We start from the raw sequence: 18,790 nt of genomic DNA on the forward strand, positions 1-18,790 counted from the left end.
CTGGCTCCATCCCCGCCTCTTCGACCTGTTTGTTTCCTCTCCACCTATCCTCTCCTATTTCCCTCTTCTATCCGCCTCCCACTCTCTCCCTATTTATTTCAGAACCCCCTTCCCCTCCCCCTTTTCTGATGAAGGGTCTAGGCCCGAAACGTCAGCCTCTCTGCTCCTATGATGCTGCTTGGCCTGCTGTGTTCATCCAGCCCTGCACCTTGTTGTCTTGGATTCTCCAGCATCTGCAGTTCCTACTATCTCTGATTCAATAGGGTAATTATTCTTTACACTCCAGACAAGTAAATTAAAACAATTTTTACAATGATATTTACAATATGTTTCTCAAAGATTAAGTTATATTTGTATTTCTAAAAACTTTAACCAGAAGAAATATTGGGTGGAATCATGTAGGGAGTCTAACTGTTGTGAACTACGTGACGTTGTGACAGAATTGAATCAATCAATCAATCATAGAATCCCTACAATGTAGAAGCAGGCTAATTGGCCCATCGAGTCTACACTGACCCTGCAAAAAGCATCCCACCCAATTGCACCCCCGACCCTATTCTCTAACCCTGCAATTCTCTTGGCTAACCCACTTAGCCTACACATTCCTAGACACTATGGGGTAATTTACCATGGCCAATCCACCTAACCTGCATATCTTTGGACTGTGGGAGGAAACAAGAGAACCCTGAAGAAATCTACGCAGACACGGGGAGAATGTGCAAACTCCACAGAGACAGTTGCCTGAGAAATCGAACCAGGGTCTCTGGCATTGTGAGGTAGCAGTGCTAACTACTGAGCCACTGCGTTGCCCCAGTTGGATGAAAACCAAGGCCTATCTCAATGTTGGTTGCATCTCATCTACATTTTTATGCTTTTTGCCAAGAGATGAGCCAAATTTCTCACCAAATACTGGTGAGCTGCCAATTAAGGGGAATTATAGGTTGTTAAACACCACATTAATGCCATAATGCACCTCATAAGTATTCAGCTTTCTATCTTATGAAACTGCACTGAACAAGCTAGCTGTCAAGAGTTCTTGACATGGAAATCAGAGGAGGTACCTGATGACTTCAAATTGCTGTTTGGTCTGAAGGACCACCATGAAGGACACCCAGCACCAACATCTCGGGTCATGTTCTATGGACACCAGTCACAAGCACTTCATTCCGTGGACATTGGCATCTAACATGTGCCAGTATCTAAAAATCCTCATGGTACATTTCTGATACACTTACAGGACACTTCTGTACCTCAGGCTGTACCAGCAACTATCATTTTGCAGCAAGGACGCTGTGCTCAAGGACACACCCAGCTCATGGACTGGATCAGGCTCTTCGCTTGCTCCAATATGCACTCACTCACTTTGAGCCTATCTGGATGTTCACAGCATTCCTGCCTCGTTTTGATGTGCCTTGCCTTTTTGCACTTTGTCCCTCAGTCACATATATTAGGGTCATATTACTTCTGTCTTGTCTTACCATTTAGACCAGACACAAAGTAAGCTTATCATGTTTGTCAGCAAGCCTCATTCAAGCCAAGCGATGTAACCTTTGTCAGGGATTTCTGGTAAAGTAAGTCAAGGACAGCCTCTGATACCTGCCCAGGGGCTTGGGCACAGTCAGTCAGCCATTCCGGTGGTCAGAGTCATGATCCTTTCCTCACAACGGGTGAGGAGCTGAATGTTGGGAAGCCCACCATATGTTTTGTGTCTTTCTGCCCTGTTGTGGGCTGTGTTCCTCCTGGAATGAGAAACAGATAGGTTTCAAGGGAGGCGCCAGTGGGTAACACAGCTGTTACTCTTGATGCAGGTGGGGAGGTGTCCTGAATGAGAAAGTTCATGGCTATGCCTTCAGAACATTGTACATCTCAATCAAATCCCTCTTCAGCCTTCTCTGCTCTTAAGGAAAATAATCCCAGTTTATCTGGTCTCTAAATCATTCCAGTCCAGGCAACATTCTGGTGAATCTCTTCTGTACCCTCTCGAGCCTAATTACGTCTTTCCTATAATAGTAACCAGAACTGTGCACAGTAATCTAGCTATAGCCTAACTAATGTTATTTACAGCTCCATCATAGTCTCTTTGCTCTTGTATTCAATAGCCAAATTATTAAGAGTCAGCCTGTTGTGTTAGAAAAGGTTATTTTTTTTTTAAAGAATTGGCATGTTTATATGAAGTAATAAATGCAACAATATAATTGATTGTAAATGCCTCATGTAATTTGATGATTTGTTTATTTTCTATATTGTATGATTTGTTTATTAGCTCCTTTCACTTATTGCAGAATCTTTGCATGTAAGCTTGAATTGACAAATTATTATTGCTTCAATTAATTACTTGTTATATATTTTGTATTACTCCCCCTTCAGAGTCCTGTGAATGCATTATCTGGCTGGTATTATATATGCACCATGTAACAAGTTAGTTCAAATAGCAGAACATCCACTTCCAAACCAGGTGACATAAGGCTTAAGTTGTAGAGTTGCCTGTCCCTCTAGGCCAACAGCCATGATTAATGGAAAATTTTATGTTCCAAGTTGTAATGACCTGTTGGGAGTTGCAATTTACAACAGCAAAAATAAAGGACAAAACAGGATAAACCTAGGAAAGATCTTCCCAATGATCGGTGAGCCCAGAACCAAGGGTCAGAGTCTAAGGATACAGGGTATGCCATTTTTGGCTGAGATGAGGAGAAATTTCTTCACTAGAGAGTGGTGACCCTGTGGAATTCCCTGTCACTGAAAGCTATTGAGGCCAAAACATTGAATGGTTTCAAGAACGAGATGGATATAGTTCTTAGGGCTAAAGGGATCAAAGGTTATGAGGAGAAAACAGGAACAGGTTGCCTAGTTGGGTGATTAGCCATAATCATGTTTAATGGTGGAGCAGAATTTAAAGGGCTGAATGGCCTATTCCTGCTGCTATTTTCCACATTTCTATGAAATATAGGGAGAAATGGAATGTGTCTTATAACGTACTAATACTTTGCCTGTGCATCCTTACCCTTTTCCTAAAAAAGGCAAGTGTGTAAAGAAGCTGGGGTGATCTCCTTAGAGAAGAAAAAGTTCAGGGGAGATTTAATAAAGGTGTTCAAAATCATTAAGAGTTTCAGTCAAATGAATAAGGCAAAGCCATTTGCTGTGCTAGAACAGTTGGTAATAAGAGGAGACAAATTTGTGGTGCCTATTAAAAGAATCAGAGATGAAAAGAGGAAACACATTACACAGTGGGTTGTTACGATCTCTACTGCCCATGAAGGAGTGGGGTTCACTAAGCAGATTCACTAATCAATAAAGATTTGTTTAAAGACTTGATAAGAAAAATTTATGGGTTATTAATCAAGGAGCTTGACAAATTCCATAGCTCCTTCAAAGAGCTGGCCAAGACAAGATGGGCTGTATGGCCTCCTTCTCCACTATGTCAGTGTATAACTCTATGATTAACACTTCTTAATATTAAATTGCTCTAGGTTTTTCAGTAATGGAAGAAATTTTGTTAAATATTAGTGCTGAAAAGTTACCCCACCATAGCAGACAGGCCAGTGGCAGTACACAATATAGTTGCACTCCCAGTTTGTCCAAACCAGTAATTGTGGATGACGAGTTATTTGAATTCGTTCCTGCATACCATTTTGATGGACAAGAAATTATCTACCTTCAACCAAAGTCAGAGAATGAAACTAAAGATGGCCAAAAAGTAAACAAAAAAAACAAAGAGATGAGCACTGATGATAAGACAGCGATGAATGAAGATAAGGTCAATGAAAAAGCAAAGTTGCATGTTCAGAAGGTCCGCATTGGCACTAAAACAAGAACCCATAAAGATCTGGTTAGCACAAGTGATAAAGCAGCAACTCATGGAACAGAAACCAACCTGTCTTCTGAGACGGAGGAAATGAAATTTCACTTGGAGAGTAATACTTACGCAGCACCAAATTCTAACGTTTCTCAAGCTGCTCAGTTGGATGTACAGCAATCATCTGTAGTCAGTGATAATATAAGAACTCAAAGTTTTTCCAATAGTATGGGCGAAGATAGTATGGAATCTGATTCTACTAATGAGGAAGGTGATATCAGAGATTTCTGCTACATGGAACCACCTCATAGCTTCAATTTCAAGAACCGAAAGGGCATTGAAAAGTTCAAGAAATTTCTCCATGGAACTGCCGGTGAGAAATATTGGTGGCTATGGATGGATATTGAAAGATTAAAAGTAATCGAGGATGGCAAAAAGAAGCAAAGGTTAGTCAGAGATTTAATATAGAAAACTGGTTTTTTTGAAATGAGGATTAATATTGTCACTGTTTCTATAAAACAGCTCTCAATTGAAATGAAAACCTAAATGCTTTTCATGTAGCCTTTACATGTGACATTAATCATGCAAAAGTTTGACATTTGTTTAAAACTTTGGGTCAAGTGTCAGCTGAATTCAATTGATAGTGTTCTCCCTTTAACAACAAAATATTGCTTTTATCTAGCACCTTTAACAAGTTGCTAAAGTCAGAATAAAAACCAAAAGAACTGTGGATGCCGTAAATTAGAAGCAAAAACAAAAGTTGCAGGAAAAGCTCAGCAGGTCTGGCAGCATCTATGAAGAGAAATCAGAGTTAATGTTTTGGGTCCGGTTCTGAGGCAGGGTCACCAAACCCAAAATGTTAACTCTGATTTCTCTTCACAGATGCTGTCACACCTGCTGAGCTTTTCCAGCAACTTCTGTTTTTGTTGCTAAAGTCAGAAGACTGGTTATGGAATCTAAGCTTTGTGGAAGTTATTGGAGTTCCCATCATTTAGGTACAATGTTAGTCTAAAGTTTTGCCTGACTGATTGGGTGGGTGTTGAGGAACTCACAACAGTACATGAAGTACAGGGACCTCTCCCAGGGCCTGATCAAAACTCTTTCCTCAGTCTATTATGACCAAGTGAGATGAATGAATCAGCTTCCCTTTTCCGAACCTCCTCTTTTGTCGACAACAAGGTTTATGTTTTTTCAGACCTTTCTGCAAGTAAAATATTATTAAGTAATTTTTATTGTGGCAGTAAAGAGTTAATCACAAGATTTTTGTGGAGTTAAAAAGGAACAAGTTTATTACCTGCGAAGTTAAAAGAGATAGCATTCAGTACAAAAAATAATAAAAGAATCTACAATTAAGATTCTTGTGCATCCTTGAGGTGTAAGGGTTTAACCTGAGACCACAGTTGGTCAGTTGATTTCTGGGACTATCAACTGGTGAGAATCTTGCGGTTAGGTGTTAAGTCCTCCACTTCCTGGTGTTTCTTTCCATTCAATCAGTGTTGTTACCCCCGTTTCTTCTTGAAAGCCTGAAGAGGAGAGACAGAGTAAAAGAGAGAAGGCTTTTGGTAGCCTGTTTCAGTTCTGCAGTCAAACTACGTCTCCCCTACTTTTTTTCAAGAACTTCTTTGAAGTACAAACTGGTTTGTATATTCCATCTGCAAGTGATGCTTCTTTTCCACATGTGAAAAATTCTCATGATGGTGCAAATAAGATTTGAAATGGGGACCTTTTCACACTCCCAATAGTGTGTGGGATGTCAGGGGAAGCTGCAGTGTTGACTTGTTCAATTGTCTTTGGATAAATTTTAATTTCAATTCAGTTGTGTATTGACTAAACCATGTTGTTTTAATGACACTTCAACTAATGTGCGTCAGGTGATACCTGTAGTCATTTTAAGTCAATGGTTTTGTCCCCTTTTTTAAACCGTTTCAGTGTATGTAAGTCTAAGGTTTTAAATTGGATGATGTAATTCAAAAATCAATAGTCCATGTTTGCGTCATTATGATGGGATCAAAGTTACAAAAAAAAAATAGACTGGCACTTCATCGCCATTTGTGGACCGTAATGTGTAATTTGGCTGCCATGTCTACTTTTATACTAATGGTAACTCCAATTCAAAGATAATTAATTTGTTGACATAAATAAATTTGTTTCTATGTACATGAGTGATTAGATTTTGGAATGCACCACCTTCTCTATGCAGACTCAATGGAACGTAAAGAGCCATAGTCCAGAAAGGACCATAGGCATCACTCTTCATTAGAGAGAGAGAGACAATTGATTACATATAGTTTGAAAGTAACTACTGCACAAATGTGGGGTAAGATGATGATCAGATTTCCATGAACTACCGAAGCCAGATTCAACCTGCAGTTTGGCCTTTATTCTGCACCACACCCTAGTCATCTAGGCAACTAAACTCATTGACTCACACAGATTCAACAGCAGGTTTCAATAGGCCACAGGATAAGTTCTTGAAGAAGAGAAAATTCAGAAATGTGTGGAAAAAGAGAGGGGAATTAAATAGGTGATTCCTCAAAAGAACCTGCAAAGATCTGATGGGGCAAATGCCCTCCTTCTGTGCTATACTATACTATAATTTTATGAAAATGTAATTTCCTTCTTATTGAATAAAGCTTCACAGAACTTCGATTGTGGTAAAGGGAAAATTAGAGCAGCAGGTAACAATAATTCACCATCTAATTTTACAAGTAATAGAATCAATTCAACACTGATGTCATCTCACATATAATAATTGAGTCAACTTCCCAGTTACTTTGCAACTATTGGAATAAAATTGAGTCTTGTCTTGTCACTCTACGACCAACACTTACAAGGATTAAAGACCCCATTCCCACAACATGCAGAACAAACGTGGTTTACAAAATACCATGCAACGACTGCCACTCTGTGTTAATGAAAAAAAAATTACCAAACTTCGTGATTGAGTTCTATGACTACTGAATTGCCAGGATCTTTATTTAAGGATAAGATGACTGAACACGTCAAAAATTTTCAACCGGTCAGAGAGATGCAGAATTGACTTTGTAAAGATAGGTCATGCTTGACAAATCTGATTGACTTCTTTGCTGACCAAAAAGGTGGACCGAAGAACGCCTGTGGATGTTATCTCCATGGACTTCCAGAAGGCATTTGATAAAATCTTCCATATTAAACTATTAGCTCAAGTTGAAGCTCATGGGATTGAAGCCAAATTGTTGACCTGGTTAGTAATTTGACTGAGCAGCAGGATCTGTGCAAATGCTTTATTTATTCACTGTATTAATTCATAACTTATGATGGGATAGAAGCCACATAAGTCAATACTGTCAGGTGTACAGATAGAAGCATTAAATTGCAAAGAGACATTAAATAAGTAAATGACAAAAACTAGTAAATAGATTTCAATGTAGACAAATATGAGGTTATCTACTTTGAACCTGAATTGGAATCCTCCAGTCATACTTTGTCCTATGACTACCCAATTCATTTCTACTTAGGACCCTGGTCCCAATCTGGTTCATCTGGAGCCCATCCTGACTACAGTTCTTTCCTGCCTCAGAACTAATGGTAGAGTCCCATGAAATGAAATCCTTCTTCCTAACATCATGAATAACTTACTACCCCAATTGTTTTTTGTTTAGCCATGATGTACTTTTGGCAAAAAAGTACTGTGACTTTTTGAAGCAAAGTATCGTTTGACTGGGTTTGAAAAGAAAATATTCCTAAGAAAATGTTGACTAATCTTTTTCTGATTGGTCCAGCCCAATTAGAGTGTAGGCATTCATAGAATTATATAGCATGGAAACAGGCCCTTTGGCCCAACCTATCCATGCTGATTAGTTTTACTAAACTGAACTAATCCCTTTAAAGTATTGACAAAGATCTGTAGCTCGGGTTGTAGATGAGGTTGTTGACGTGCTCACCGAGCTGCCTTGTTTTTGTTCAGACGTTTTGTCACCATGCTAGGTGACATCATCAGTGGAGCCTCCGATGAAGCGATGTTGTTCTACTCCACTTGGAATTTATACTGTCTGGTCTATTATGGTGAGTAGTGTCATTTCTGGTTTTGATCTGTATGGGTTTGTCTATGGGGTCCAATTCAATATGTTTGTTGATTGAAGTATGGGTGGAGAACCTTGCCTCTAGGAATTCCCGTGCGTGTTTATATTTGGCTTTGGCTACCAAGGTTACTTTGTCCCAGTTAAACTAATGGCCTTCATTGTCTGAATGTAGCGATATTAAGGAGAGTTCATCGTGCCGTTTTGCTGCTAGCTGATGTTCGTGTATTCTGATGGCTAGTTTCCTTCCTGTCTGTCCGATGTAATGTTTGTGGCAGTCATTGCATGGTATTTTGTAAATACTTTCCTACATCAGGAACATATTGGAACTGACAACAAGACTCCTATGACCACTAGGAATCATGGTGGCCCACAAGCCCATAGTCACTCTCCGACCAACACTTACAAGGATTAAAGACCCCATTCCCACAACATGCAGAACGAACTTGGTTTACAAAATACCATGCAATGATTGCCACAAACATTACAAGGGACAGACAGGAAGGAAACTAGCCATCAGAATACGCAAACATCACCTAGCAGCAAAACAGCATGATAAACTCTCCTTAATATCTGTACATTCAGACAATGAAGGCCATCAGTTTAACTGGGACAAAGTAACCTTGGTAGCCAAAGCCAAATATAGACACGCATGGGAATTCCTAGAGGCATGGTTCTCCACCCATACTCCAATCAACAAACATATAGAATTGGACCCCATATACAAACCCATGCAGATCAAAACCGGAAATGACAGTACTCACCATAATGGACCAGACAGTATAAATTCCAAGTGGAGTAGGACAACATCGCTTCATCGGAGGCTCCACTGATGATGTCACCTAGCATGGTGCTGAAACGTCTGAACAAAAACAAGCCAGCTCGGCAAGCAAGTCAACAACCTGAACTAATCCCGTTTGCCAGTGATTGGCTGATATCCCTCTAAACCTTTCCTATGCATGTACTTGTCCAAATGTCTTATAATTCACCTCTACCACTTAGTTTGACAGCTCATTCCGTATATGCACCATGCTCTGTGTGAAAAAGTTGCCCCTCAGGTCACTTTTAAAATCTTTACCCTCTCACTCTAAACCTATGCCCTTTGGCTTTAGACTCCCTTATGCTGGAGAAAAGACCTTGGCTATTCACTTTATCTATGACCCTAATGATTTTATAAACCACAGTAAGGCCATGCCTCAACCTCCTACACTTCAGGGAAAACGGTCCCACCTATCCAGCTTTTCCTTGGTCTCGGTAACATTCTTGTATATCTTTTACACCCTTTCCAGTTTAATAGCATCCTTCCTATAGCAGGGTGACCAGAATTGTACAGTACTCCAATTGTGGTCTTACCAATGTTTTGTACAGCCGTAACACGACATCCCAACTCCTGTACTCATGCTGACTATCTCTAATCAGTCCTTGCCTTTCCAAATGCATGTAGATCCTGTCTCTTAGAATCCACTCCAACAATTTACCCACCCCTAATATTAGGCTCATTAGAGGAGGGGGGTCAGTGGTGTCTGCAGTTACCTGGCTTTTGTTTGCAGCTTTTCTTAAATAATGATACAACATTTGCCACCCTCCAGCCTCTCACCCGTGGGTGTCGATGATACAAACATCTCTGCTAGAGCTCCACAATTTCTTCTGTAGCTTCCCACAATGTCCTGGTATACAAAAAGATCAGGTCCCAGGGATTTATCTACCTTTATCTGTTTTAAGACCACCAGCACCTCCTCTTTTGTTATGCAGACTCTTTTCAAGACATCACTATTTATTGCCCCAAGTTCTGACTTATGAAGACAAGCATTCTTCCTTCACCATCCTATCTGCCTGTGACACCACTTTCAAGGGACTATGTATCTACACCCCTAGGTCTTTCTGTTCAACAACACTCCGCAGGGCCCTACCATTTACTGCGTAAGTCCTGCCCAGATTTATCTTACCAAATTGCAAAATCTCGCATTTATCAAAATTAAACTCCATCTGCCAGTCCTTGGCCCAATTAATCAATATCCTGTTCTACTCTTAGATAACTTGCTTCCCTGCCCACTATACCACCATGCTTCCTAAATTCTCATCGAAATTGTTTATATAAATGATTAACAACAGTGGATCCAGCATCGATCCTTGCAGCACACAGCTGGTCACAGGCCTCCAGTCTGAACGAAAACCCTCTATCACCACCCTCTGTCTCCTACCGTTAAGCTATTTTGTATCCAAATGGCTAACTTTTCCTGGATCCCATGTAATTTAACCTTACTAACTAGTCCACCATGTGAAACCTTGTCGAAGGCCTTGCTAAATACATGTAGACAACATCTACTGCTCTACCTTCATCTACCTTCTTCGTCATCTCCTCCAAAAACTCAATCAATTTAATGAGACACAATTTCCCACGCTTAAAGCCATGCTGACTATCCCTAATCAGTCCTTGCCTTTCCAAATGCATGTAGATCCTGTCTCTTAGAATCCACTCCAACAATTTACCCACCCCTAATATTAGGCTCATTAGAGGAGGGGGGGGGTCGGTGGTGTCTGCAGTTACCTGGCTTTTGTTTGCAGCTTTTCTTAAATAATGATACAACATTTGCCACCCTCCAGCATCTCACCCGTGGGTGTCGATGATACAAACGTCTCTGCTGGAGCTCCACAATTTCTTCTGTAGCTTCCTACAATGTCCCGGCATACACTCGATCAGGTCCCAGGGATTTATCTACCTTTATCTGTTTTAAGACCACCAGCACCTCCTCTTTTGTTATTTGCAGACTCTTTTCAAGACATCACTATTTATTGCCCCAAGTTCCCTAGCTTCTATGATTTTCCCCATGGTAAGTACGGAGGCAAAATATTCATTTAGAATCTCACCCATCTCCTGCGGTTCCATACATTGACGGCTTTGATGATATTTAAGGGGCCTTATTCTCTCCCTAGTTATTCCTTTGCTCTTAATATATTTCTTGAATTTCTTTGGATTCTCCTTTATCCTATCTGTCAAAGCTATCTCATGTCCCCTTTTTGCCCTCCTGATTTCTTTCTTTACTGTACTCCTACACTCCCTATACTCCTCAAGTGACACACTTCATCCCAGCTGTATACACTTGAGATATGCCTCCCTTTTCCTTGACCAGAGCCTTAATAGTTCTAGTCATCCAGTGCTCCCTACTCCTGCCAGCCTTGCCCTTCACACTAATAGGAACATGCTGGCCCTGTACTCTCATCATCTTGCTTTTGAAATTGCCAGACACCCCTTTATCTGCGAACAGCCTCCCCCAGTCAACTTTTGAAAGTTCCTGTCTAATACCATCAAAATTGGCCTTGCTCCAATTTAGAACTTGTGGACCAGGCTTATCCTTTTCTGTAAATTATTTTAAAGCTAATAGAACTATGGTCACTGGTCCCAAAGTACTCCCCCACTAATACCTCAGTCCTGCCTTATTTCACAAGAGGAGATCAAGTTTTGCCCCTTTTCTAATAGGACTATCTACATATTGATTGAGAAAGTTTTCTTCAACACACCCAACAACACCTATCCAAGCCAGTAGTCCCAGTCTACATTTGGAAAGTTAAAATCCCCTACCATTACAACCATATAATTTTTACAGCCATCTGCAATCTCCTTACATATTGCTCCTCAATTTCCTGCTGACCGCCAGGGAGGCCTGTAGTATAATCCCATCAAAGTGATCACCCCCTTCTTATTTTGCAGTTCCGCCCATATATCTACACTGGATGATCCCTCCCTGAAGCTACCGTCTATCACATTGTCTGCGTCCTGAATGTTCCTCTGTACTTCCAACTGCCACCTCAACAAATCCATGTGGTCTGAGAGGAGCTGCAGCCAGACACACATCTTTAGACCTAATTGCCAGGGTCACTTGACTGCTCCCTGATCTCCCACATCTGACAGGAGGAACATACTGCTCCACTGACTGCCATCTCTGCCCATTTAACAACTAGCGGAGGTAGGGACAAAAATGCTCTTACTTTGCCCTTATCTTGTTGCTGCTGGCCCTCCCCAACTAAGCCCACTATTGACCTAGGCCCACTCTTAGATCTAATCAGCAGCACTTCGACTACAAAGCAGCCCCTTCCAAAAATGGCCAGAATATTACAAAGCAATGCCTTCCTCCCCAACTTCCCCAAAACACAGCTGAACTCCCAGAGTTTTCATTTACTAAAAGGCATGCAAATTATATTTCATGTAGATCTGTTAATAGTTAATCTGGTTTTGTGTTAATTTGTAACATTGTGTTTGTTATTCCTTATCATGAATAGTGTTTGTTCAAATTGTTCTCCAATTTATGTTTTCATTGCTCTGCTCTATTCTGTTCTGTACAAAGTATTTGATTATAATTTGTTCTTTGGCTCAAAGCTACCTGAACAAGATACGGAATCGGTATTTATTTAATGGGGGTGAATACTGTATGAATGTGGAGACACGTGCAAAGCTGGGTCTCTCATTTGTCTCTCAGTGGACCGTGGAAAACCTGAGTCAGGTTCAGTCAGATGTAGTATCGCCTCTGCTTCTCTATTGGTGAGTACAGGCACAAGGCTGGGAAATGTAGGCTAATGGTATTTAATGTATATCTATTTATCTTTCATTAATGCATTGCATAGAGTGGAATCTATTAACTGCAAATCACACCAAAGAAGCTTTATGCACAGGTTATGAAATGTGTTTACCCAAGATAGTGTCAGGTCCAGATTCTAACAGTTGTATACTTTAAGACATAACATTTAACATGCACTCTATTGCAATTAATATCTGTAAGTATTGATTATACCCAACCTGTTTTTGATAATAGCCTTTTGATCATTCTCTTGACTACTATTGAAGTATTAAAGTATGAATATGAGAATATGATACTCCTGAGAATCTAGCAGCAGAGATAGCCACATATGCATTGCTACCAACACACATGTATTGTTTCAAACATTTTCAATGTTATTTTTGTTTTCAAACAATTTCAGGGGTCCAAGGTACTGTATTAATAAAGGATTTCCCATACGGCAAGCTGGTATTGCCCTGAAAGATTGGGAAGATCGTCAGTTGAGACCTAAGTCTGATGTAGGCCCATTTCCTTTGACACTGCCAAATCCTGCCAAGGTAGAATGCATTCCAGACAAGGTTGGTATCATGTTGTGGTTACAAATTAAGATTTTCTAGAAGTTTTTATTTTCAAAGTGTAACATGTTTTTTATTTCCAATGGATATTGGCCTATCCTGGTTAAAGATTGCTCATATCAGTGAGTTTTGGCTCAAGAATCAAATTGTTACCCTTTATTCCTACTACCAAGAGAGGCTGGAATCAGTGAATAAGAGGAAAGTGATATGTTTGCTAACTCCTTTTACTTTCTTGCTCCAATTTCTCCAACTTTTTAATCTATTCTTCTGTCTTGAAAATATTAGTCATGAAGTGCTGAGATTTATTTGGTGCAAAAATAGTTTAGTTTTGTATTATGACCAGGTGAGGAGATGGAATTACACACCTCTCACCCCATCCATTTTTAACCCTTTCTCAGTTGGTTGCAACAAATATGGTCTAATTTATTTTTCAGCATACAGCAATCACACCCCAATTAAATTGTAGTTCACTAGAAAATGAAAGAGCTAAATACCAAGGTTTCTTGAGTGAAATAAAGAAGAAAGAATACAAACGTGACATCAGACAAGCACACACAAAAGCAGTTAATAGTTTAATGAAAAGACAGAAGAAGGCGCCTTGTAAAAACAAAATAATGCAAAGTACAAGAAATCCCCAAATTTCAAACTTCTAATTTATGAACACTTATGCTTGTGAACACAATCCCGTACAGAGTTGTAATTTCAAAGATCCGGCATACAAATATTGCCTGTCCTTACAAATGGCTGTTTTACATTGTCCTACATTATGTCCTGACTTGCGCCCAAATCACCTTGCGAACAGACTCCAGAACATAACCTGTTCAAACCCAGAGACTGCCTGCATTAATTTAATACCTCCAGCCCTGGATTCATTTTCACTACTTTACCCTTTTGACGGAATATATCTTGACTGTGCCCAAAACACCTCTTTTCTGAAGGTAGCCCATTGCTCAACTACTGTTTTACCTACTAACCTTTGGTTCCAGTCTATCTGGTCCAGCTACATTCTTGTCCCATTGAAGTCAGATGTCCACTAGTTGGTTATTCTTAACCTAAATTGTTTATTTGTTCATTTCCCACTGTTATCCTAAACCTTATGATACAGTGATCACTGTCCTCTGAATGGTTCCCCCATTGACACTTGGTCTGGCTCATTTCAAAGAACTAAGTCTAGCAGTGCCTCCTTTCTTGTTGGACTGGACACGCACTACTGTAGGAAATTCTCCCGATCACAATCTAAGCTTGTCCCTTGCTACGGTTTACACTGTCATTATCCCAGTCTTATTTTCTGGGAATTAAAGTCCCCCATCATAACTACTGTGCAATGTTTGCACCTACTGGTAATCTCTGTGCAGATTTATTCTGCTACATCTTTTTCATTAGTGAATGGTCTATACATTACATCAAGCAATGTAACTCACCCTCTTTGTTCCTTAACTTTAGCCATATTGATTTTGTCCTTGAACCCTGTGACACAACCTCTTTCACCAGTTCTCCTTAATCAAAATTGCCATCTTTCTTCCTTTCCTGTTTTTAATGAACCCTTGTAAACAGGAATATTTAATGCCTGAACTTGCCCTTCCTTGAGCCACATCTCCATTATGACCAAAACATAATAATCCCACAAGGCAGTCTGTGCCTTAATGTAACAAGAATTCATATCGTTGCACTGGTAACCCTGATTTAAACTTGACTACTTTCTCTCATAGTCTGTTTCCACTATGCCACCAGCGTAGACTGTTAAGTCATCTTGAAATATTGAGCATGGTGGCTCAGTGGTTAGCACTGCTGTCTCATAGCATCAGGGACCCAGATTCGATTCCAGCCACTGTCTTTGTAGAGTTTCACATTCTCCCCATGTCTGTGTAGGCTTGTTCCAGCTGCTCTGGTATTCTCCCACAGTCCAAATATGTGCAGGTTAGGTGGGTTGGCCATGCTGAAATTGTCCATAGTGTCTAGGGATGTGTAGACCAGATGGATTAGCCATAGGAAATGGAGGATTATAGGGATAGTGTTGGGGGTTTTGTTCTGGATGGGATGCTAATCGGAGAGCTGGTGTGGACTCAATGGTCTGAATGATCTGCTTCCACACTGTAGGGATTCTATGATGATTCTATTTACTTACTTCTATTGTAGTGCTATCTGCATATTTCATGCACCCTGGTATTATTCTGTAATGTTTTCTCCTGGTTCCCACACGCCTGCTGAGTTAGTTTAAATCTACTACAACAGCATGAGTAAAATAAGTTGGCAAAGAGCTCAGATGCACCCTGTCTGGTTTCTACAAGTGCAATCTGTCCCAGAGGCTCTCCAGTGATGTCCTCTTCCTGGTGGAGGGTCACTGGGTGCAGCTAGTGGCCGTGTGAGAAGAGATGGAATTTGTTGGAGAGGATGGATAAAAGATTGTGCAGAAGAGCTGTGAGTTAGCATTGGTGGTACTGAGAGAGCAGCGCAGTACAATGAAGTTTATTGGGGCGGTTGCTCATTGATTCTCCAGGAAAAGCACGCAACATGTTGGCTGCTGAATTAATGATACGAAAAACAGAATTTCACATAAAAAAAATTTGCCCCAGGTCACAGCAGAATTGGCCATGAAACTGAATTATCAGATCATTTTACATGTTAATGAAAAAATCCAACCTGTTATTCTTAACAAGCATCTGGTGCATTTTCAGTCAAATTATACAATATGATTCTATATCATTATTTGAGTCACTGAATGTAGCCAAGACTAAGATAGACTTTTGAACCAAAAGAGTACCAAAGCATTTTGAGGAACATGCAAGTAAGTGGAGTTGCGGCCAAGATCAGATCAGGCATGATCTTGCTGAATGACAGATCAGGCTTGAGGAGTTATATAACATACTTCTTTTCTATTTATTATATTGTTATGCCATGCATTTAATCTTTACCATCATGCCTACTGATACGACAATAATGGGTGGTGTGAACCGTAACTCCCACAATCTGTATACTTTTATGCCTTCATTTTCACTGCTTCTAAAGCTGTCTATTTAATATCAGTGGAAAGATTAAATACGTAAGTCTATCCCATAATGTAAATCATGAATAAACATGCTGCATAGTTGAGGCTGTAACAGTGGGACGCCACTAGTTATATTGAAGCCAATGAATTACACAATAAATTTCCATTCTACATGCTGGCAAATGATTTTACGAATTCTTTTCACTATAACAGCATTATGGACAGCAAATCAATTCATGGACAATATTACATTAATGATAGTAATAAAAAAGAAGTAAAAACAACATAAAGAGACAAAAGAAAGTGAAACACAGAATCTGCTGGAATTGACAGTACATTTGATAGACCCTTTCTTGTGTATATTATAGTAATACTGACTTCAGACAACTGAATTAGACTTCTGTTAATCTCTGTTTCTATTCATTTGCTGAAACAGCCAAAGAAGAATTGTAAATCACGGCAACACCAAAGAAAAGTTCCACGAAATAGATCATCAGCAAATAGGCATTGCACTAGGACAATGTCTGACACTGCTCTCTGCAAGCCAGCATCTAAGAAGTAAGTTTGTGTGCCATGCCATTCTGGGATTGGCTTATCAATGGTTTATTAGTGTATTGATCTGTGGCGCAAATAGATTTTGCCTGTGTTGGATTTTTAACTTCTTTTGTTGCTCAAAACAGTATTTGAAAGGTTAACACTCAAGGTCATACCAAGTATTCATTGACAAAATGAGCCAAACAGACTGGCAACATAGTAGTCCAGAAGTCTCTGAGATCTTGCAGCAAGCACATGCAGAAGCAGGTATTTGACCTAAAAACAGAAAATGCCGGAAAAATTCAGCTGGTCTACCAGCATCTTTGGACAGGAAAATAGAGTTAACATTTCAAGCACAAAAACAAAGTTGCTGGAAAAGCTTTGCAGGTCTGGCAGCATCTGTGTAGAAAAAATCAGAGTTGACGTTTTGAGTTTGAGTTCTGAGGAAGGGTCACTGAACCTGAAACATTAACTCTGATTTTTCCTTCACAGATGCTGCCGGATCTGCTGATCTTTTTCAGCAACTTTGTTTTTGTTCCTAATTTACAGCATCCGCAGTTCTTTCAGTTAACATTTCAAGTGTGATTTCACCCTTCTTCAGAATAGAAGGGGGCTGGAATTTGTGGTTTTTTTGTTGTTGACAGAGTAGGAGGAAGTGCGAATGGAACAAATAATGAGGTCACCCAGGACAAAAGACTGAGGGAGTGCTACTTGTGATAAAGGAGAGATATACACATAAAATAGATGCAAGTGATAGGTGTGAAAAGGAGAAAATGGGTCTGTTGTGCTTAGAGCAAAATCAAAAAGACAAAAACAAGACACGACCGGATTTGGGGGGAGGGGTGGCGGGCTTGGTTGAAATCAACAGGGATGGTAGAGGTCATGGCTCTGAAAATCATTAAACTCAGTGTTAAGTCCCGGACATTGTAAAGTCCCTAAGTAGAAAATTAGGTGTTGTTCCTTTGGTTTGCATTGAGCTTTGCTGGAAAACTATAGCTGGCCTAGGTCAGAAATGTTTGCAAGGAACAAGGGCAGAAATCACACAACACCAGGTTATAGTCCAACAGATTTATTTGAAAACATAAACTTTCGGAGCCTCACTCGTTCTTCAGGTGTTAGTAAGGTGGTATCACACACAGAATTTATAAGTAAAAGATCAAAGGGTTCACACCACTGATGAGAATATATTAAACAAACCTAAGATGCTGTTAAATCTTTAATCAGTTAGAAGGTTTTAATTGATTAATATGTACACATACACACACGTGCGTGCACACACACACACACAGACACACACACACAGACACACACACTCACACACACTCTTTTTCTCTACCCCCCTTCACACACATACTCACACTCTCACTCTCTCTCTCTACCCCCCTTCACACACATACTCACACTCTCTCTCTCCCCTCAAATACGTATACACACTCTCTCTGTCCCCACCAAACAGAGACACACACACACACACACACACACACACCACATGCACACACTCTATCTCTCCCTCTCTCACACACACACGCACACACAAATGTAAATCTATGGGGTGAATTTGTATTTAGGATACATCCTATTGTATTTTGTTTAAAAAGCACACAATTTGTAGTCAGTGAATGTGGCGTTTCATAAATTCCTACTTTAGAAATAAAATAAGTCTGACTCCAAACCAAAACACAAATAGATTCTAAACAAGGCCTCACACCTAAAATGCATTGTCTGACCTAAAATGTCATCTCTTCTTTACACTGATAAAACCTTTAGTTCCCTCACGGCAGTGGCTTGAAAGGAATTTGGGGATTTATATATACATATTAATCAATTAAAACTTTCTAACTGATTAAAGATTTAACAGCATCTTAGGTTTGTTTAATACACTCTCATCAGTGGTGTGACCCTTTGATCTGTTACTTTTTAATTCTGTGTCTGATACCACCTCACTAACACCTGAAGAAGGAGCAAGGCTCTAAAAGCTTGTGTTTTCAAATAAACCTGTTGGACTATAACCTGGTGTCATGTGATTTCTGACCTTGTCCATCCCAGTCCGACACTGGCACCTCCACACCACTGCAGGGAACAAGATGGTTTATTGAAATTCCCAGCATCAGTAGTATTTGCTTATATTTGACTTATTTGACCTGTTGTTCCTGTGTAGATATATGAAAGAACAATCTTAGTTAGTCCCATTTCCAGAGATAGAATGAACTGCAGATGCTGGAGAATCTGAGATAACAAGGTGTAGAGCTGGATGAACACAGCAGGCCAAACAGCATCAGAGGAGCAGGAAG

General features: G+C 40.0%; 1 protein-coding gene across 1 annotated transcript in view; it reads left to right on the forward strand.

Moving 5' to 3' along the window:
- The window catches only part of LOC109928918 (regulator of G protein signaling 22), a 112,698-nt gene that overhangs the window by 39,846 nt on the left and 54,062 nt on the right, over window positions 1–18,790 (forward strand). The window contains exons 7-10 of the mRNA XM_048595749.1: window positions 3,468–4,239; window positions 12,227–12,388; window positions 12,826–12,982; window positions 16,402–16,523. Coding sequence (XP_048451706.1) covers window positions 3,468–4,239; window positions 12,227–12,388; window positions 12,826–12,982; window positions 16,402–16,523 — 1,213 coding nt within the window. The remainder of the gene's footprint in view (window positions 1–3,467; window positions 4,240–12,226; window positions 12,389–12,825; window positions 12,983–16,401; window positions 16,524–18,790) is intronic.

The sequence above is a fragment of the Rhincodon typus genome, chromosome 4, assembly GCF_021869965.1.
Source record: "Rhincodon typus isolate 14 chromosome 4, sRhiTyp1.1, whole genome shotgun sequence".
NCBI classification, from domain to species: domain Eukaryota; kingdom Metazoa; phylum Chordata; class Chondrichthyes; order Orectolobiformes; family Rhincodontidae; genus Rhincodon; species Rhincodon typus.